Below are 22,168 nucleotides of genomic sequence, written 5' to 3'. Positions count from 1 at the left end.
ACCTGACCATTCCCAGGTACGGAAAGAGCCTCCCAGACAGACAGGATGAAAAAAACAAACATACAATAAAGGACAAGGCAGATAGTCAGATATCACTAAATCTGAGGTAAAAATTTTGGTGGGAAAGGAAACTGATTCTGGATTGGGAAGACAGAGTCATCCCCCTGGTGTTTCAGTAGCATAATTCTCATTAAGGATATACAACTTGATGCAGTTTTTGCCTTAATTAATTTAAATTAATTGGCTACTAATTTTTATAAACTACTCTAGTTATTTTTTTTTTAATTCATAAATATGTATAACTATATAACAGAACTTTGGTGATTTTTTTTTTCTTTCCATAAAGGCCTACAGCAGTGAATTCTTTGATATCAAAATATGGATTTCAGGAGCAGCTTTTTTACTGTGAGTTTAATTTAAATTATATATCACTTAAATAGCTCCTGAATATATTAATAAATATAAAACATTACTTATTTTAATGTCTTTATGTCTTTTAATCTTAAAACTTAGGTAAATAAAATATCTGGTTGAAAAATATATCTATACCAATTTTCATGTACCTGTCTCGTATACCTACCAAACATTTATTGGTGGCTACCACCAGGGGAGTGGAATGAAAAAAAACTATGTGTATGTATAAATACATGTATGTCCATATAGAGAGAGATTTAAAGTTGTGTTAGTAATTTTTACTTCTTACAGATTTTTACTACATTCTCTAATATGCAATTAAATAATGTTTGTCAAAAATTTTACAAAGATTTTATAGCAATAAAAATATACTCTTAACATTCAAACAGAATAGTAGTATCTCCAAAATAATCTTGGTTCATTACCTATTTGTGTGTCTGTGTGTGTGTGTGTGTCTGTGTCTGTGAAGCTTTTTTGAGGGCATTAGAGGATTTTTTAAAGCTTTGCTGGGATCATTTTCAAAATCAATGATTTGATCTTTTGACCCAGATATTTGTGCAAATATAAGAATTAAAAGGAAGAATGGAAAAAAATTCAAGTACAGAACCAAAAATTAATTTTCATTCACTATATTTTTCAGAATATAGAGTTAAATTTAAATTATTTAAGATGTATTTAATATTAAAATATGACATTTTGGAATCTATAAGTGCGGGTTGGTGGGATTTCATTATACTATAAAGGTCTTCAAGTAATTATATATAACTTGATAACTGGTCTGAATTTAGTATTTAAAATTCTGTGTTGCAGTCTATTGAGAGATCTAGACTTTTTCGATGAATTCTAATGTACTCAGTATTGAAATTCTTAATTCATCTGTAAACTGATTTTTATTTCTGTTAAAGACTAGTCTTCATAAACCTTCCTTGTGCCAGGCATCCTTTGAATGTGCTTGCATAGTCACTTAAAAATAATTCCTTCCTATCACTACCTACTTTTAGGGGACCTTGATATATAGTTTAGTTATTATTTTTTAAGTAAAAGTATAAATTTGGTGTTAGTCACAGTACTATCAAGTTCTCAAACTGGCAACCCTTTTTTGATGATGATGATAATGGTGGGTGGTGGTGGTGCAGGTATTGATCCTCAGGTAACATTTATTGAGTACTTATGATATGCTAGCTATAGTTCCAAGCATTTTACTTGAATACAACCGCCCCATGAAATAGGCATTATTATTTTCCCCATTTCGCAGATGAGAAAATGAAGACGTGAGTAAAATGACTGGCCCATTGTTTGTCAGCTAGTAAGTGGCAGAGTTGAGATTTGGACGTAAGCTGTCTGTGTCCAGATCCAATTTGTTAATCCCAGAATCATACTTCTCTTTGTAGGTAGAGTTTAAATATGTTGGTCCAATTTTTATGGCTTTATTTCACACTGTTAATTCTAATATGATCTAGGTATCATGATTTTTCTAAATATGAGAAAATTGAAATTGGTAACATTTATTCTCAAAGTATATAGTTATCACCTTTTAAACAAATCATGAGATTAAATAATGGCCTTTTCCATCCAGATTACTCGAACTAAAAACACAATGTTATTGACTAGTTTTTATAGGTTCAGCATCTTTAGCTGGTTGCCAAAATTTCTGAATTTATCACCTGAGCATTCTCATAAATGGCAGGAAAGTTTTGTCTAAAATATAATGTCTTTATGCAATTTAAACTTTATATTGGATTCTTAAAGTGTGAGAATAGCTAAATTGTAAAATAGGTAAGTTTTGGGGGTTTTGTGATTTATTCCTGCTCTGATTTATTTCTGTTTGGTTTTGCTTTAAGCTATCCTTGAGGAACTTGTTAATAGCGGACGCTTACGAGGCACTGTGGCTGGTGGGAGACAAGCCAAGACGATGTTTGTACCTGACATTTACTCTAGAACACAAAGTACTTGGGTGGATTCCTTTTTTCGGCAGAATGGCTATCTAGGTAACTGGTTTTTTTTCCTTTGAAACTAAAACTTCTTACTAATACTAACCACATGCTTAGAAACCTTTGTATTAGCCCTGGGAATACACACATATTTTACTGTTGCCCAGCAAATCATAACGGTTCCCTTTGAGTGTAAAAGTGGTCACACTGCAGCTTTTCGCGGGTCTTGGAAACTGAGTTAAATTCCAGTTTCTGAACCGTTGTGGAAAGGCCAAAAGCTGGTGTTACTTGTTACCACCTTTTAGTGATACGCTATTACAACTTCAAGTATTTTTCAATACATAAAAAGTAATTATATTTTATGAAGTTGCCCAGTTTTTCAGGTATAATATCTTTTATCAGCTATCAACTTTATAATGTTTGTTTTTATTAGTTAAGCCAATACTTCAGAAACATTGACGTTACTCTAAATTTGGTTCTGCGGTTCTGTCATTTCGATGAAGTACATTGGATGAATTTAGTCATTAAAGCAATTATCAAGTAAATATATCTATCTCACTTTGATTTTTATAATCCAAGTCAAGCCATGTAAGAGATTAGTTGCTTTCTGATTAATAAGCCTGTGTGTAAGTCATTAGTTTTTGAATGCTTTAAATACATGCTAGAATACAGGGTTTGCCTTATGTTTTCTTGATTTTCTGTAATATACTTTTTAGTTTCTTTAACCATGGACTTGGCTTAGGACTTTGTTATAATTACATTTCTTAAACTTAATTATTTGGGGATGGAGAGAGGATGGGAGATAGCTTCAATAACATTAATGATTATAAATTTAAGTCTTCCTTTTTTACTTTTGTTTTATATGCTAAATCTCTTACTAGTTTAAATTAGACTGGAAAATTACCGGTACTTTGTCCTAAGTTGTCTGATGAAACATTTGAAAAAATAAATCCCATTCCTTTATTTAACTTGACTTAAATCATTATACTCTCCTTTTCCTCATCCTGTCTACTTTTATTTCTCTGTAGTTCTCATATTTCTCTTTGAACCCTCAATTAGAGAAGGAGTAAAGCATTTGGGATTGAGGAAGTACTTGAACCCATTTTTTAAAAAATATGTTTAGTAATAAAAGCTTAGGAAGGAAACATAAGAAGAATATGCTGGTTTATTATTTTAAAAAAGATATTAGAATACAGTGCATTTACAAAGAATAGGGTTTGGTAGAATTTTTTACTAAGATTTCTAAAAAGTGTGAAGAGTAACACTTCTATTCCAACTTTGTGATGTATTTCTAGAATTTGATGCTTTGGCCAGACTTGGGATCCCAGATGCTCTGAGCTACGTAAAGAAAAGATATAAGACGACACAGCTCCTGTTTCTGAAAGCAGCTTGTGTTGGTCAAGGACTTGTGGATCAGGTGGAAGCATCAGTAGAGGAAGCCATCAGTTCTGGGACATGGGTTGATATTGCTGTATGTTTTCTCTTTTTCTTCTTAATTTTTCTTTAAATCAATGACAACTGATATTTCACTAGTATATGGCATTTTAAGAATTAGTATACATAAAGGTCTTGACTTTAGAGCCAAATTCTAGCAGTCATTGTTCAACAAAAATATCTTAATTATATTATGCTTAAAGATTTTCTAGCTATTCAAGTGAGGAGAGCTTTTGTATATAGATAGTAAACATCCAGAATTGTATAAATCTGAAACAAGCAAACAATATAACAGTCGCGTTACTCCTCCCATACAGAAACTGATGAGGCTTCTCACAATCTTATCCACGTACTTACAGCTTTACTAACATCCAGATATCATGTCACATTTGTTTATTCCTTATTCAGTATTATTGCCCTGCCTTTATTATGCCAAGAAAATGTAGGTGAAGAGAATGAAACAAAAGGCCAATCCCTGATTTACTAGTCAGGACCCAGACTCTATACAACAGAACATTTCTTGTTTTGAATACACGAGTTCTCAGAGATTTCAGATATGTGTTTCTTTTTTCATTGAACAAATTTTACGTTTGTTCTGGGCACCATTTAACTTGATGGGAATGCGGTATTCAGATAAGATTCCTGCTCTCCGGAAGGGATACTTTCATTGAGGGTAAATCGTTAATAAAAATGATCATTTTAGATATTAGAAAGAGCTAAAAAGAAATGTATTTTGGAAGTGAAGTTATCAAGACTTGATGATGGATTGTTTGTAGGTTTATGAGAGGAACTGAATGTGATGTGTAGGTTTGAGATGCGATCAGGTGGGTGGAGAGTGTAAGTGGTACTGTTAACTGAGATGGGGGAATCGAAGTGGGGGAGTAGATGGGAGTCTGGGCGCAGGCACTGCATGTCAGTATTGTGTGGACGTGTTGAATCTGAGATGTCTGTTAGGCATCAGAGAAGGAAAGTAAGGGAGGCAGTGGGTATATGATTCTAGAACTCAGAGCGGTGAAAGCAGAAGTATAATTAGGGAGGATATCAGCATATAGGTGGTTCCAAAAAGCCATTGGACTTAATGAGACCAGCTAGAGAGAACACATATATAACAGATGTTTCATCTGTATTGTATTGCATTTATACTTTTTAATTTTGTTTGTAATTCTAGCCTCTGCTACCCAGTTCTTTATCAGTGGAAGATGCTGCAATATTGCTTCAACAAGTGATGAGAGCATTCAGCAAACAGCCTTCAGCTGTAGTCTTTAGCGACACTGTTGTAGTCAGTGAAAAGTTTATAAATGACTGTACAGAACTCTTCAGTGAACTGATGCACCAAAAAGCTGAAAAGGTATGCCAGATTTCTTTTGACCAGCATCTTAGCAGTATCCTCACATTAGTTAGAATTATCTGGTGTCTTTTTAAAAAATGGCGTGAACTGAATACCCAAAAATGAACAGTATGTTTTATGCATCATTTTCCTTTACTGCATTATTCCGTTTTATTTTCTCTCCTGGATTTGTTTTTTCCCTTCTTTATTCCCATCGGACATATAAGTTAGAACTTAGGTAGCTGATTTTATGAATTGAAATCATATAAATGAAATTATACACTTCATAATTAAGTTACATGAAAGTATTGGTCGAACATTAAAATCCGTGAATATACAGTATATTTATCACTACATAATATATTTACTAAATCTATCAGATCCTCATTAATTTTACCTATTTAGGGTGCACAAACCAGATAACTTAGTGAAAAAAGAATATATTTGTTACTATCAAAATTAATTAGTTCCTCAGAAAACCAGAAGGGAAATAACCATTTTTAACATGAAAATGGACTTTTGTCATTAGAAATTTAGAATCCTTTTCCATGATGAATAACCAGTTTCTGAACTGGGAAATAGTTTGTTTTTGTTCTTCACATATAAAAGTAGAAATCAAGAATGAATCCAGAGAGGAAAATGTTAGTATGCTAAGTGTGCTATTCATATATGCTCATTATGGTAGAGTGGGGCAGGTTCGAGATTTGTTATCTTTCTAGTAATTTCAGGTATGCAGGTATGACAGTGGACTTGGGAATCTCGAAAAAAAAGGGAGTAAGGGTCACTTGGTAAGCAGGGTAAAACCAGCCAGTAGCAGCTGAAGAGGATTGCATCTGGTGCTGTGTGACCAATTGTTCAGTGACCAGATTAGATTTCTCATTAGCTGATAAAGATACAAAAATCCAAGCAGAGTAAAGGAAGAGACTAATTTTTGGCAAAGAGAAATAGTCTCAGTGACAGCTGCGAGACAAGTTAGTTCTTAGCAATGAAACCAAAGGTAGTTTGGGTGTGAGTATATTAACAACTCTTATTTTAGTTTTTGTAATGTTGTATATTTTGCCTATCAAAAAAAGCATGTTTTATTTTAGGAAATGAAAAACAATCCTGTTCATTTAATCACTGAAGAAGATCTGAAACAAGTCTCCATTTTAGAAAACATTAATACAACTAAAAAGGATAAAAAAGATGAACGGAGAAGGAAAGCAACAGGTAATAAATGATTAACACGGAAGACCCAAATATGAGATGAGTTCTTTATTTGTCGTGGTGAACTCTGCGTTTCTTAGGCCCTTTGAAATTCCTTTTATTTGGTCTAGTTGCATTTGACTGTTAATATTAACCAAATCTTCTAATGAATTAAATGTTAATTCTACAAGTGGAAATATTGGTAATTATTCTGTTTATTTGTGAGAGCTAAGATAATTTTATGCTTGGCCCATCTGCACTCTCCCCCTCCCCTCTGTGTCCCAGCCCAGGAGCCCGTTGTCTCATTCTCATTTGGTGAGCTTGTGTGTACCTCAAGGCCTTTGCACTGGCTTTTCTCTCTGCCTGGAATGTGGTCTCCTGAACTCAGGTGCTGGTTCCCTCTTGTCATGTAGAGATCAACTCTAAATGTCAGTTCTTCAGAGAGGCCTGCTAATTGCCCAGAGTAATGGACACACTCAGTCTCCAGTATATTATCTTTCCGGTTTTCTTTTTGTAATTATGTGTTTCATTGTTTGGCAATCTTGTCCATCTTGTTTTTTCCCTAGATCTTAGAGCCCTCCCTGACATACTTTAGGTGCTCTATAAGTATTTATTGAAAGAATAAATTTTCCAAAGAGATACTGCTTCTTTAAATTTACTTTTTTAGTTTAGAATTACTGGAAATTATTGTAGGCAGCACTGGTTTATTAATAACTTGCATTTGGAAACTAACATATTTTCTGTATTTTTTATGGTAGGAACAATTTTTTATTTGCTGTGGGAATTCACTCCTGTTTCTTTGCAATCACTTTTCCTCTTCAAAAACCTTTTTCTACAGAGTTTGAATAATATTTTGAAATTTCTCTATTCTTCTAGAAAAACTATATAGTAAATTGCTCCAATAAATCATAGTAGTATTCACAGCAGTGGATATTTTATCATATTACTTGAAGATACAGTTATAAATTCACCTTAATTAATTGGTTGCACTTATGATAGTAAAAGTAGTTTTTTTTTTCCTTCTAAAAATTCAGGGTCATTTGGTGTTTTGTCTCAGTGCTAGTACTGTTGTATTATAATAGTTGAATTATAAAGCATGGAATGATGCCAGACATGAATGTCTTCCCCATAGGAAACATTACCAAATGCTATTAAAAGCACATTCACTTTAGAATTGTGCTATTAAAAATTGTATTTTTCTATCATAAAAGTACAGAAAAATAAATTAGAACTTAGAATTATATGATATGATAACATTTGAGGTAATTTTACTTCGAACTTAAAAAAATCTTTAGTTTATATAAATTATTGGAAAAATGAATTTTTATGAAGAAATATATTTTCAGTATTTCAACCCCACTATTATGTAAGTATTGTTTTGTTGAATCGATACTTTAAATGTAAATATCTAATAGAAAAATACCTCAACATTGTTTACTTTTCTTTATAGTGTTTTAATTTGTTTTATAATTTGTGTTTTATTTTGTTTCTTTAGTCTTCATTTTGACCAGTAGGTGATTAATATCTATATTTTCCTACTAAACCAATTTATTATTCATGGGCCACATTTTTAGGTGCTCTATAAATATTTATTGTCAAGCATTGCTTTAACCCCAAGGATACAAATATTAGATATGCTTTCTGCTCTGAAAAAGTTTATCTTATTGAATGAGGGAAGAATCAGGATGTCTCCTGTAAACATGGGTAATTTTTCAGCCAAGAAGACAAGACCAAATAAATTTGTGAACTACTGTAACAGGATATTCATGAGGCAACAGAAGGGCAAATAAGGGTACATTTCTTTTGGGGAAGATATAAAAGGAGGTAAGTGAATATATTGGGCCAAGAAAAAGTAGGACAGAGCTACAGGAAAGAGGAGTCTTTAAAGAAGGAGGAAGAGATTGCATTGGAAGCATGTAGGCTTTCTAAGTGAGTTGCTCAAATTTGAGAGATTTTATAATTATTGATTTTTTTATTTTATTTACAAACCTTTTGTTTTAGTAGAGAAACTGTGACATTAAAAAGTGGCTAAATGTTTAATTATTTGGCTTTATGTTTAATTATTTGGCTTCTATTTTTCCTGCTCTAAAGTTAAATATGACAACATAGTTTCATTATTTTCTAAAAATAAGAATTAAGTTAGGTAATACTAACTGATGTCATCTTCCACCAGAGGGCAGTGGAAGTATGAGAGGAGGCGGTGGTGGCAATGCAAGAGAGTACAAGATTAAGAAAGTCAAGAAGAAAGGAAGAAAAGATGATGATAGTGATGATGAATCATCTCAGACTGGTTTGTAGCATTATTTTACTCTTGGTATACGCATTTCTTTTAACTTTTTCTTAAGATAAATATAGTTAGGTGTAGATGCTTATACAAGAAGTCCTTGCTTTGCAGCGTCAGTGGGCATTAATTTCAGTTACCACAGTTAAGTTAAATGACATTAGTCCCCCCAACAACATGGTTCATATTTCAGTGATCAAGGTATAGTAACTGATTAATTGCATTAAGTATTAACTTTGCTGCTAGCTCCCAAGCCCGCACATCAGCACATAAATAGCAGATGTGCACCATGATCTGTGACTATCACATCACTTATTTCAGTTTGTCAGTGATAGATCACTGTGCATCTCTTGTTCACTTTATGCACCAACGAAGCATGTATTTGTGTTGCCTCATTGTTTTCCAGTGATAAATTCATGTGACAGTTTACAAGAATGGATAATCAAAAGAGGAAATCGTCCAACAAAGATGAAAGCGCAGCAAATAAATGAAAAGTGATAACACTAGAAATAAAATATGAATCAAGAATAAATGGAGTTATAGAGAAAGTAGTGGACTGTGGGAATGTTGACATTGCCACTGTTCAGGGGACCTAGCTGTGCAGCCAGAGGAACTTGGGAAAGGTGCACTTAATGATATAAATGAGGAAAGTTGTGCAAAAAGGATGAAAATGTCTTAGAGGATGTGAAGTTGGCAAAAAACTGCACATTAGAGGAATTCTCAGGGATGTTTCACAGTGTTTAAAGGACAAAGGATAAGACGTTGTCGAGTTAAAAATGGAGTAAAACAACTTACCAAGGCATAGAAAAGGCGCTTGCTCTCTCTGTACTGTAGATTACACGATGAGGAATAGGCAAGCCAGCTCAAACTGCTCTTGATTAGTTTTTCACAAATCATTCTCAGTGTCTGTGATGAGCTAAATTATAGTTACTAAAATATAAATACTCGTTTTACTTTTTATTTCCCTACACATCTGTAATCACCAGTAAGAGATTTTAATGTTTTTACATACATTTTTAAAAGGTCACAACAATCATAAACTTATGCATTATTATTAAGAACACTTTGCATAGTTTCAGCTTGCAGTCTGTACTGCTTTGCAAAACAAATTGCAATGATTTTATGAAAAGTGTATTTCTACAAATTTAAGTAGGAAATAATTTTATACACACTTAATTATCATGAAACACCTAACTGGTTAGTTGCTTCTGTGTACAAAGGAAAAGGAAGTGTATGTATATTCTTTTTGCTACACTTGTTAGTGTTTGATGTGGTTAAATTAGCAAGGGTCATCTTACTTTAGTTTTCTAAATTATGATACTTTATGTTTCTGGGGTTTTTTTCCTTTGCTGTTTGTCAGCCTGAGACCATAGTTTTTCTTTTTTTTATTTAGAAAATTAAATTTAACAGGGTGACATTGATCAACAAGAGTACATAGATTTCAGGTAAACATCTCCACAGTATTTGATCAATTATATTGTATAATAAATCCATCACCTAAGGTCAAATCATTTTCTGTCACCTTATATTTGTCCTTCTTTACACCCTTTCCCCAATTCCCTCCCCCTGGTAACCACTGTACTCTTATCTGTCCACAAATCTCAGTTTCACATCCCACCTATTTGTGAAATTATACAATTTTTAGCTCTTTCTGATTTACTTACTTCACTCGGTATAATGTTCTCAAAGTCCATCCATGTCATTATTTCTTATGGTTGAGTAGTATTCCATTGTGTGTATGTACCACACCTTTTTTAAACAGTCCTCTATCTAGGGGCATTTTGGTTGTTTCCAAGTCTTGGCCACTGAACAATGCTGCATGGTGTACATGGGGGTGCATGTGTTTTTAATTGCCAGTGTTTTTGAATTTTGGGGGTATATTCCCAGTAGGGGGATTGCTGGGTCATACAGTAGTTCTATTCTTAAATTTTTGAGGAACCACCATACTTTCATAATGGTTGTACTAATTTGCGTTTCTGCCAGCAGTGAATGAGGCCTCCTTTTTTCAACATCCTCTTTGACAGTTACTACCTGTCTTGTTGATAATAGCCAGTCTTAACAGGTGTGGGGTAGTATCTCATTGTAGTTTTGATTTTCATTTCTTGACTAGCTAGTGTAGATGAACATCTTTTCATATATCTGTTGGCCATTTGTATGTCTTCTTGGGGGAAGTGTCTGTTCAGGTCCTCTTCCCATTTTTAATTAGATCGGTTGCTTGTTTGTTGCTGAGCTTTGTGAGTTCTTTATATATTTTGGATATTAACCCCTTATGGGAGCTGTTGTTTGCAAACTATCCTCTCCCATTTAGTTGACTGCCTGTTTTGTTGTCAATTTCTTTTGCTGTGCAGAAGCTTTTTAGTTTAATATCATTTATTTTGGAAGGTTGCTTCTGTTTTCCCAGTAGGTGTCGCTGTACTATAAGTTTTGGCTTTGTATAATCTTGGGCAGAACTCCCCTGAGACAGTACTGTTGAAATGATGTAGGCAGGGCTGCAGTCGCATCGGTAGGTGGGACGTGTTGTGAGGACTTGACAAGTTTCAGCTTTGCAGCTTTATGCCTCTGGATATGCAGCTTTAGCAATGGCGGTTTCAGGTCTCTGGGTGCTCCTCCCCACTTCTCAACAGACCAGGGGATCAGATGTGGAGCACTCTGCCTCTCAGGGGAGAGAGTGGCCCCAGAGAGTCAGCTGTGGGGGGGTCCGCCACTGCCAGTCTTCGTACAGTGAGGAGAGGTAGGCAGGATCTGGGAACCTGGGGGGCCACACTTTGGTCTTCTCCGTGACTGCACAGAGTATGGGCTATCGGCAGAGTCCCGGCTGCAGGGGCTGTGTGTGTGTTGAGCTTTGTGGGTTGAGCACATGTGGAGTACCACATGGGCCAAACTCTGTGGGCTAAGGATGCACCAGGAGTTCGTGTGCCGAGCAGCGAGAGCTCAGCACTGTGGGCCCAGTGCACACCAGTCGAGTGCGTGCCAAGCGCTGCAGGCAGATTGCAAGAGAAGCACAGCAGGCAGTCCACAGGAAGCAGGGCCATGATCCTATGCTCGATTGTGCTCTCCTTAGTTTAGTACCTTCTCTTCTGCCCCTTAATCTCTCCACCTTTCCTAGCTCAAAATAAAACTCAAGCAGAATGAGCCTCTCTCCCTCAGTTCAGCAAGGAAAAAGAAAAATCCAGTCTCTCCAGCTTCTCTCCTTTCCATATAACTGCAAATGTGTCACCACAGATATGTTTTATCTTCCAGCCCCCTTTTCAATCCGTCCCTCCCTTCAGACCATTCAGTGGGCAGGTCTTTCAGGCATGACCAGTTGGGGTTCCCTCACTGCATTATAGTTGTTCAATTTGTTCACATTTTAAACGGTGAGATCAGGAGTATCTCTCAAGCTGCCATTTTTCTGACGTCACCTCCCATATGTTTCTGTCTTTACAGAACAACTTAAACTATACCTCACACTTCCTTTTTTCCAGCAAAAAGAAAAAAAATTTGAAGTGATGATATTTGAGATTTTTATTTTACCTCTTCTACAGAGTTCATTATATGTGGGCTAGAGCTAGGTGATATAGAGATCAAGTGACATGACTTCAGCTGTTAATACGCTACTACTTGTAATAACATGGTTACCCAAAATCTGTCTTTAAAATATTTTAAGAAAGGTAAAAATAGCTATTATTCTTATCATGCATAAAACAATAATAGTTAAAGGAAAATTACCTTCATAGAAATTACTAACTCTACCCTTATTTTAAATACTATGAAGGCTGTCCTATGTGGGTTTTAATTTTTCATTGATAAATAGATTTCTCTATTCCCCAAATGCAGTAGGGGTGTGAGTGAAAGTGCATTTAAGAAAAAACTTCTCTAATTAATATCTGTGGCCTTGAGTAATTATTCAGTGGGGCATGTGATATTCCTTTTGTAATTCCTACATAAATTATGGAGAAGGGCTATAAAAGTACAGTTTACCACTCTACCTAAAAAATTTAATTTTATTGCTTTTGAAAAAGAATTGTGTTGTAATCACTGAAATTGGGATATAACTAGGTACTCAGCTAAAATAGAAGGTCAACTCAGTGTGAAAGATCACTAGAAGGAAATACAATTTAATAATTTTAAATGCTTGCAGGAAGCAAACAAAGAAATCAAACTATTGCCTGACCATGCGGTGGCGCAGTGCATAGAGCGTCGGACTGGGATGTGGTGGACCCAGGTTTGAGACCCTGAGGTCACTAGCTTGAGCGTGAGCTCATCTGGTTTGAGCAAGGCTCGCCAGCTTGAGCCCAAGGTCACTGGCTTGAGCAAGGGGTCACTCAGTCCCCTGTAGCCCCCGGTCAAGGCACATATGAGAAAGCAATCGATGAACAACTAAAGAACTGCAACCAAGAATTGATGTTTCTCATCTTTCTCCCTTTCTGTCTGTCTGTCCCTATCTGTCCCTCTCTCTGACTCTGTCTCTCCCAAAAAAAAAAAAATCAGAAACTACTTTGTGTAAAGGAAGAATAGCAGCTCTCAAAAAGAAAGGATAGTACTCATCTATTTTAAAGCTGTGATCTCAGCTACTTATATCTTGAACCATAGTAAAAATTGAATTTTGAGCTATTTTTATTTTTAAAGTCTAATTTTTAGAGTCAGTACCTAATTTAGATAAAAATAATCACTTTTATAATTAATAAGGAAAATATTGTTAGCTTTCTTTGTCTGCAATCTGTACTTTTCCAAGTAAGTGAGTAGGTATGACATTTCCACAATTAACAATTATTTCCATTACAATAGCTGCATACAAATTTTCCTTGGTGTGTAATAATTTTTGAGAGCAAAAATAAAAGTTGAGGTTTCTTTTTAATCTAAACCTTTGCAAAAAGACAATTTTTAGCTTAAATTCTACTTCAATTGTGGTTCACATGATTAAAAGAGTTCTCCTGAAGAATCTTAGATAAATTATAAGGATGATTTGATTTTTAGTAAATACTCATTTTTAAAGAAGGAAATTTTGCTGAGAAGCCATTGTTCAAAAAAGAGAATTTGACCCTGCCCAGTTGGCTTAGTGGTAGAGCATTGGCCCGGCATGTGGATGTCCAGGGCTTGATTCCAGGTCAGGGCACACAGGAGAAGTCACCATCTGCTTCTCCACCTCTCTCTCTCTCTCTCTCTCTCTCTCTCTCTCTCTCTTTCTCTTCCACTCCCATAGCCTTGGCTGGATTGGTTCTGGCTCCAGGCACTGGGGATGACTCCATGCGGCCTCTGCCTTAGGCACTAAACATAGCATGGTTGTGAGCATGGCCCAATATGGGCAGAGCATCACGATGCCCCAGATGGGGGTTGCCAGGTGGGTCCTGGTCGGGGCATATGTGGGAGTCCATCTCTCTATCTCCCTTCCTTTCACTTGGAAAGGAGAAATAGAGAATTTATTCTTTCCTAAAAGATTTCCATTTACCTGATTGTTTGGATTTCTAACTACTTTTTAGATAGGGGGAAATTATCTTTATTATTTTCTGATAGACTTGTAGAAAACAGTCATAAAATGAAGTTAGTAAAATATAACAGAAAAAATTTTTCAAAATGCCACTATAGATCCTATTTTTAAAATTATTTTTGTAAGTTATTCGATATTGGCAATTTTGGTGACAAAAAGTATCCGAAGTTTTGTGGTGGTCAATGAATGAATTACCACCTTATTAAATGTGTTAATGGGAAATAATTTCCTTTATGTTGCTATTTGTTTTGTTGTTTTTTCTCATTGTTCATTTCTATTATAGGAAAAAAGAAGCCAGAGATCACATTTATGTTCCAGGATGAGATTGAAGATTTTTTAAGAAAACGCATACAAGATGCTCCTGAGGAGTTTATTTCTGAACTTGCTGAGTACTTAATAAAGCAAGTATAAAAATGTGTTTTTTTCTGTCTAATGGTAGAAATTCAGTGAGTTATTAAGTAAAATTTTCACCAAGATGATAGAAGACATATTTTGGGTGTTTTTTTTTCAAAGCTCAACGTTTAATCTAGTCACCGAATTCCAGGCTCTGTTTACCTACAGAAGTAGTTCAGCAAACATCTCAGTGCTTTGGAGAGACAAGAAATAAAGGCCAGAGTGTGGAGGTGTTCTTGTTCACAGTCCTTGTTGGGAGAAAACCACCAGCACTAACCACTGGCTGGTTGTTCTATTCCATAGCATGGAAAGTAACATCTAAAAGGAAGAAAGATAATTTTCTATCTAGAGATGACAGAAAGTACATAGTGCACTTTTAGAGAGAAAATGAAGAAAGAAACTGCCTTGGAAGAGAATAAATTTAGACAGCACTAATGTAACATGAATCATGCTAAATTTACTTTTATACTGAAGTCAAAGAAAGTGTTTTTCACTTGACCATTACTACCTAATGTGGTCTTTTTTCAAAGTAGTAGTCCCAGTGAATAAGCCTGTATAAATGCAATCTAGGAGCCCAGTGCATCTAACCATTTGAATTTAGAAATTTAGCTTTTCTAATGAGGTTTTATTTTTAATTTAAGTGAATATTTTTGTTCATAAATATATTACATAATCATATTTTTATATGTAAAAAGCTGAAATAGATACTAATTATTTGCCATTACATCTTTAAATAATCTTTTCTGAATTAAACATGGAAAGTTTTGGCTTTTGGAGGGTTTTCTTTATATACATTATGTTTTATAGTACTTTAGAAATGAAGAATTTAAGGTATTATTCCTCAGGATGGGTAACAGGTTTATAGACTACCATTCTCCAAATTAACTTTCAAAAGCTATTCTGAGTTTCATTTGAATTGAAGCTTTTTTATTGTTTTTGTTGTCTTTAGCACAATAACTATAAGTAGACGCTCACAAAAATTGGGATCAGGGAATGTACGGATACTCCAGTATTTTCAGCCTTTTGTATAGTGAGTGCATTTTCACAGAAGAAATAAAAGTTGGTTTTACATCTCATTTGCATAATCAAACTTTCTTTGACTTGTCATTTGCTTTTCTGATGTTCTTATTTAATTTAAAAAAAAGCAAATGCTTTTTTTTATCGCTTCATACTTATTTTGAAATATCCCCTAATTTTTGTGAGCAGGATATTTTAAAATTAATAAAAATAATCCATATAAGTTACAATTCCTGGGATAGAAGACAGATTCTTATGAACTGTTCTCCAAATCTTATTTATTTAAAAAATAGAAGTGTTTTCATAAACCTTATTTCCATAGAATCAAAATTTTTTATCTATGTAAACCCAGTACATTTTAATTAACTATTTATCTTGTTTACAGACCTCTTAATAAAATGTACCTTGAGGTGGTACGTTCAGTCTTCATGTCTTCAACAACTTCTGCTTCTGGAACTGGCAGAAAGCGCACAATCAAGGACTTGCAAGAGGAGGTCTCCAACCTATTCAACAATATTCGATTATTTGAAAAAGGGATGAAGTTCTTTACAGGTATACTTAATTCAATTTTTTAAATATTTTTTTAAGTGAGAAGCGGGGAGGCAGAGAGAGTCTCACATGTACCCGACCAGGATCCACGTGGCATGCCCACGAGGGGGTGATGCTCTGCCCATCTGGGCCATTGCTGTGCTGCAATCGGAGCCACTCTAGCACCTGAGGCAGAGGCCATGGAGCCATCCTCAGCACCCAGACCAACTTTGCTCCAATGGAGCCTTGGCTATGGGAGGGGAAGAGAGAAGATAGAGAGGAAGGAGACGGGAAGGGTGGAGAAGCAGATGGTCGCTTCTCCTGTGTGCCCTGGCCAGGAATCAAACCCAGAACATCCACACACTGGGCCAGGGTTCTCCCACTGAGCCATTCAGCCAGGGCCTAATTCTATTTTTTCATTCATTGATTCTCATATTTTTTCTTGGACATTCATTTTAATAAAGCACCTTTATTTTTCAGATGATATACAGACTGCTCTTACCAAGCACTTGCTAAAGACAGTCTGTACCGATGTCACTAATCTCATTTTCAGCTTCTTAGCTTCGGATTTAATGATGGCAGTTGACGATCCTGCAGCCATTACAAGTGATGTATGTTAGTGATTTTCTTGCCAGTCTTGATGTATTTTGTTTGAAATCTGAGCATAACTTATTTAGTCACATCTGAAGTAATCTAAAAAGAAAATAAAGTACAGGAAATAGTTTGTAGGAAAAAATATCAAGATTTTTAGGTCAAGTGTATATACTAAACTTATATATGTAGTTGCTAGCAGGGTTAGTAATATAACCAGTCTATTAAACAGTAATGATACTTAATTATTTGGGAGCCAGCAGTTTTACTTTTTCCTAATTAATTTGTTATGTCATAGCCCTTATTCCTGCTGAGTTGCAAGTCCTTTAACTATATCCATGCCAGATTCCATAACTTTGCAGTAATTTTCATCTAGTGCCACCATCTAATTTCAATATTTACACTAATTCTGAAGAGAATTAGAATCTCTGAAGAGAACGTGCGTGCCCGCTGCTCCCGATCCCATCTTCCTTACACTGCTGAGGCCGCTGGAAGGGACAGGGCTCTATCTGTTGTTTTTGGCTGACTGGCTATTGGCTAGCTCTCTGATTTGAGAATGTTTTTAGCATATTATTATCCCTAGTTTGAGATATAAAATTCAAGAACAAAGAAATTCCATTCAAATTCTGTTATAATAATAAATATACGTTTTGTTTCATTCTCTTTGCTTTTATATCCACCACATGTCAAAAACATAATACCTAAAGAATTTTTTCCCTGTAGGTAAGAAAAAAAATTTTAAGTAAATTATCAGAAGAAACTAAAGTAGCCCTCACAAAACTCCATAACTCTCTGAATGAAAAGGTAAGTATAGTTTGATTCTATTTAGATATATATTAGGGCTAGACTTTGTGACCTTGGAGGAGATTTTTATCGGAATAATTGTAAACTAAGTCTGAAACTGGTATTCTGAACTCAGATACACTTTTAGGAGGCAAAGGGTGACCAAGCTAGGGGCAATTTACCCTTTTTAAAGTCCTAAATCACAATTTCAAATTTAATGACAAAATAACCTTTTTTAAAAATTGTATTTAGGGTGGTGTAAAATTATAAAACAGTTTTGGCCCTGGCTGGTTGGCTCAGTGATGGAGCATCGGCCTGGCGTGCGGGAGTCCCAGGTTCGATTCCCGGCCAGGGCACACTGGAGAAGCGCCCATCTGCTTCTCCACCCCTCCCCCTCTTCTTCCTCTCTGTCTCTCTCTTCCCCTCCCACAGCCGAGGCTCCATTGGAGCAAAGATGGCCTGGGCGCTGAGGATGGCTCTGTGTCCTCTGCCTCAGGAGCTAGAATGGCTCTGGATGCAACAGAGCGACACACCAGAGGGGCAGATCATCGCCCCCTGGTGGGCAAGCCGGGTGGATCCCGGTCGGGCACCTGCGGGAGTCTCTCTGACTGCCTCCCCGTTTCCAGCTTCGGAAAAATGAAAAAAAAAAAAGAAAAAAAATTATAAAACAGTATTAAGTGGCTGTATTTTTTTTATTATTATTATTAAGTCAGAGGCAGGGAGACAGAAAGACTCCCACATGCACCCCAACTGGGTTCTATCCGGCAAGCCCACTACAAGGCAATGTTCTGCCCATCTGGGGCCACTGCTCTGTTACTTGGCAACTGAGCTATTTCAGCGCCTAAGGTGAGGCCATGGAGTCATCCTCAGCACCCAGGGCCAACTTGCTTGAACCATTTGGCCCTGGCTATAGGAGGAAGAGAGAGAGAGAAAGAGAGAGAAGAGAAAGAAGAGGGAGGGGTGGAGAAGCAGATGGTTGCTCCTCCTGTGTGCCCTGACCAGGAATCAAACCCAGGACTTCCGCATGCCAGGCCGACGCTCTACCTCTGAGACAACCAGCCAGGGCCATGGTTGTATTTTCTTAAGGCAGCCTGTTCATAAAAGTTAATCATTGTATTAAATACTTTTTCAGAGCATTGAAGACTTTCTTTCTTGTCTGGATTCTGCATCAGAAACCTGTGATATTATGGTGAAAAGGGGAGACAAAAAAAGGGATAGGTAACATTGACTTAATCTGTATTATTAATAAATTCTTCAATTTGCTGTATCTGAAATTGGAATTTGACTGTTAGAATATTGCATAGAGAACTGTTGTGTCTGAATCTTTGTACAACTTTAAGCATATATTCAGTCTTAATATATTTCATTGTCCCTCTCTTACTCATCTTGGTAAGGTAGCAGAGTTCTTTAATCTCGTGGCTGATCAAGCCTAGGAGCTTTTTATTAGCTTTGAGACCTTTACAGGAAACCTGTAAATCAGTGCTCTTCTGTTTGATCCCCTACAACTCAAAATAAAAAGCATACTTTGAGTATGCCTGCTATATTGTTTTTTTTCTCACTTTCTAGCATAATTTTCCCATGCCATATAGGGTTGTATGTGTCTGTATGCCATATTTAAAGGCCTCTTAACATGTTTATTGAACTAAATAATTAAGCTAGAGAATTTATAAATGAATACAGAAGGGAAGAACTGAGCTTGCTGAGATTCTGTGTGTATTTGTTGTTTGTTTAGGCAGATCTTGTTCCAGCATCGACAAGCGCTGGCTGAACAGCTAAAAGTCACAGAAGACCCTGCTCTGATTCTGCACCTCACATCAGTCCTGTTGTTTCAGTTCTCAACCCACACCATGCTCCATGCACCTGGAAGATGTGTCCCACAGATCATTGCGTTTCTTAATAGTAAAATTCCAGAGGTATTACATTTTCTGTGCACTTGTTACTTTTAGAGATTTTAGATTGCAGATATTTTAAATGGATAGATGTGAATCATTGTGAATACCAAGACATATTAACATCATCTTCCTGTTTCCATGAATGCAAACGGTGAATTAGGAGTTCTATTTAAAAACTCAGTATAGCTCAGGAATCGGATCCTATCAGATCACAGTAAAGAACACACTGAGTTTGGAAATTAAGCTTTTGGCAAAGATATAATAATGTCTAGTCTTTCCTTTCAGCTTACTCACTGTTAACCTGTCCTTCAAGGCCCCCTCAAAAAAGTCTTGTCCTGTATAAATTCTTCTGAGAAGCACCTCAACTAAAAGTAACTTTAGATTCTTTGAACTTCCATGTCAATTTGACTGTATCTTTGGTGATAGAACCTAGCTAAATTAACTATTAAAATAACTGTATTTGTGTTTTCTCTCCAAAAATGTAAACTTGAGAGGAGGGACCCTCCTGCATTCAGCTTCCAGCTGACATGACCCGTGATTCGCCAAGACCAAGACCTTCCATGTGTCTTGGCCGAACACACCTCACTTTGTTCCACAGAAAATTAAATCATGTTTGTTAACTTTGCTTTTTTCTTTTTTCATAGGATCAGCATACTCTTTTGGTGAAGTATCAAGGACTGGTTGTAAAGCATTTAGTTAATCAAAATAAAAAGACTGGGCAGGGTGATGATCCCTTGAGTGATGAATTAGACAGAGAAAAAGAAGATATCACCAGCACTACTCATAAAGAACTTCAAGAACTTTCTTCATCCATTAAAGACCTTGTTCTCAAATCCAGAAAATCATCTGTGACGGAAGAGTAAGGATGTTGGTTTCCGTTTGCTCTGCAGGAAGCATTTCCCAGAGTACTGGTGGGCAGTATAAGAAATGTTTACTTCAAGTCCCCAGCCCCCCACAGCCCCTCCCACACACAGTTAGGTTTATTTGCTTGTCATGTACTGAAGAATAAATTTTCTGATATCTTTCATTTCTAGGAAAGGACTCATTTGTTTTATATTTTGAGTGGCATCATTATATTTACACATATTAGACAGAAACTTACAATATCGTCATATTTTTAAAATATATCTTTTTGGTGTCAAAATTTTTAATTGTATATTTTATTTTAAAATTAATAGAGAATACTTCAAACAGAACGTAGCAAAATTTGCAAACTTTTTTTTTCACTAAGCCCTTACTCTTATTTCTGGCAAGTAGAGGGCCTCCCATCTTCCCCACAGGAGTGAACTTTTATGTGGTTGGGGTCCTTAGGGATGTCTTTACAGCTGCAGAAGAACACCTGAGGGGCCCATGCACTGCTGTGCTCTGCTCTAAAACAAGATGCTAACAGGAGAAAGAGAAAAAAATATTTACTGCTAATAGGTATGTCACATTTTAACAATAGAATAACTAAAAATTTTATGCAAATATTTTTCTTCACCCCAGTTTGCATTTCTAAATGTTACTTAGTTAATCAGTAGCCACTCAAGCACCTAATACTTTGTTGTAAGGGAATTTACAAGTGCATTTAAATCATTGCAACCATTTTCTTTTCAAAAAGCAAAATCCTTATAAAAAAATAGGTATTCTCCCTGGCCGGTTGGCTCAGCGGTAGAGTGTCAGCCCAGCGTGTGGAAGTCCCAGGTTCGATTCCCGGCCAGGGCACACAGGAGAACTGCCCATCTGCTTCTCCACCCCTCCCCCTCTCCTTCCTCTCTGTCTCTCTCTGCCCCTCCTGCAGCCAAGGCTCCATTGGAGCAAAGTTGGCCCAGGTGCTAAGGACGGCTCCATGGCCTCTGCCTCAGGTGCTAGAATGGCTCTGGCCACTAGAAAGCAAAGCCCCAGATGGGCAGAGCATCGCCCCCTAGTGGGCATGCTGGGTGGATCCCAGTCAGGCACATGCTGGAGTCTGTCTTTGTGCCTCCCCACTTCCCACTTAGGAAAAATACAAAAAAAAAAAAAAGTATTCTTGTATTCTAAATATCATTAGTAGTTAAAACATGAATTAAGCAAATTAAAACTAAAATAGTTCCTTGGAGTAATCATTTCACCTTAATGAGTTTTAAGCAACAATTGATTATATATCAAAAGTAATTTATTTTTAATAGTAAGTTAAATCTCAAATATTAAAAAATACTATTTTATATAATGCTTTATGTGGCATTTAAAAGTGTATGTTTTAAAATGTTTGAATACAAAAATCAATCTTCCTACCTCTAATTCTAGATAGAGTATTAATACTGAGTTAAAGGGATTATATAATTGCTGACAAATTATTATTATGAAAGTTGATAGAGAAGTGTAACATAAATTTTAAAATGTTTTTCCACTGGGAATTTTATATTAATGTATTTTCATAGGTCAAAGGAGGAAAAATGACAAATCCTCTTTGACCACAAACTCTAATTAGTTTTATGTGCTTATTCAGCTTTCAAAATATTGAACACTCAACATAATTTTTTATTTAATCTGTGCTCAAGAACATTATCATTTCTATTTTAGCAAATACCAAAGTAATCTTTGTTTTTGTGAAATTATATTATAGACAATAAAGAAATAAAATTTTTCTGACTTTCTTATTTCATGAAAATAAGAATAAAAGAAGCAAAGCAAATAAAAAAACCATTCTTATTTTGTTTGTATTTTTCATTTATCATAAGGTTCTTATTCATAATAAATAATAAGTTTTATTGTTTTTGTAAATAAAACTATATGGCTAATTTTTTTATGTAATCTGATTTGTTAATAAAAAAATTGTTAAATCTTTACTATGATCTTCATGGGCAAATTTAAGAATGTTATTTAAAATAAAGTTGCCTGTTTCTTCTATTGAACGTTATCGAACTTTGAAGCTTCCTTTAAAATTATTACTAGATTAATGCATGC

At 35.6% G+C, this 22,168-nt stretch overlaps 1 protein-coding gene across 1 annotated transcript in view; it reads left to right on the top strand.

Annotated features, from left to right (window-relative positions):
• Positions 1-22,116, top strand: part of UFL1 (UFM1 specific ligase 1) — a 33,455-nt gene extending 11,339 nt beyond the window's left edge. Inside the window, exons 7-19 of the mRNA XM_066358855.1 lie at positions 347-405; positions 2,256-2,402; positions 3,641-3,816; positions 4,948-5,127; positions 6,195-6,315; positions 8,465-8,581; positions 14,323-14,440; positions 15,835-16,001; positions 16,458-16,588; positions 17,292-17,372; positions 18,484-18,569; positions 19,084-19,264; positions 19,888-22,116. Coding sequence (XP_066214952.1) covers positions 347-405; positions 2,256-2,402; positions 3,641-3,816; positions 4,948-5,127; positions 6,195-6,315; positions 8,465-8,581; positions 14,323-14,440; positions 15,835-16,001; positions 16,458-16,588; positions 17,292-17,372; positions 18,484-18,569; positions 19,084-19,264; positions 19,888-20,106 — 1,783 coding nt within the window. The 3' untranslated portion in view covers positions 20,107-22,116. The remainder of the gene's footprint in view (positions 1-346; positions 406-2,255; positions 2,403-3,640; positions 3,817-4,947; positions 5,128-6,194; positions 6,316-8,464; positions 8,582-14,322; positions 14,441-15,834; positions 16,002-16,457; positions 16,589-17,291; positions 17,373-18,483; positions 18,570-19,083; positions 19,265-19,887) is intronic.
• Positions 22,117-22,168: the final 52 nt, after the last annotated feature.

Source organism: Saccopteryx leptura, chromosome 1 (genome assembly GCF_036850995.1).
Source record: "Saccopteryx leptura isolate mSacLep1 chromosome 1, mSacLep1_pri_phased_curated, whole genome shotgun sequence".
Classification (NCBI taxonomy): Eukaryota; Metazoa; Chordata; class Mammalia; order Chiroptera; family Emballonuridae; genus Saccopteryx; species Saccopteryx leptura.
This window is presented reverse-complemented; position numbering and strand designations above follow the sequence as displayed.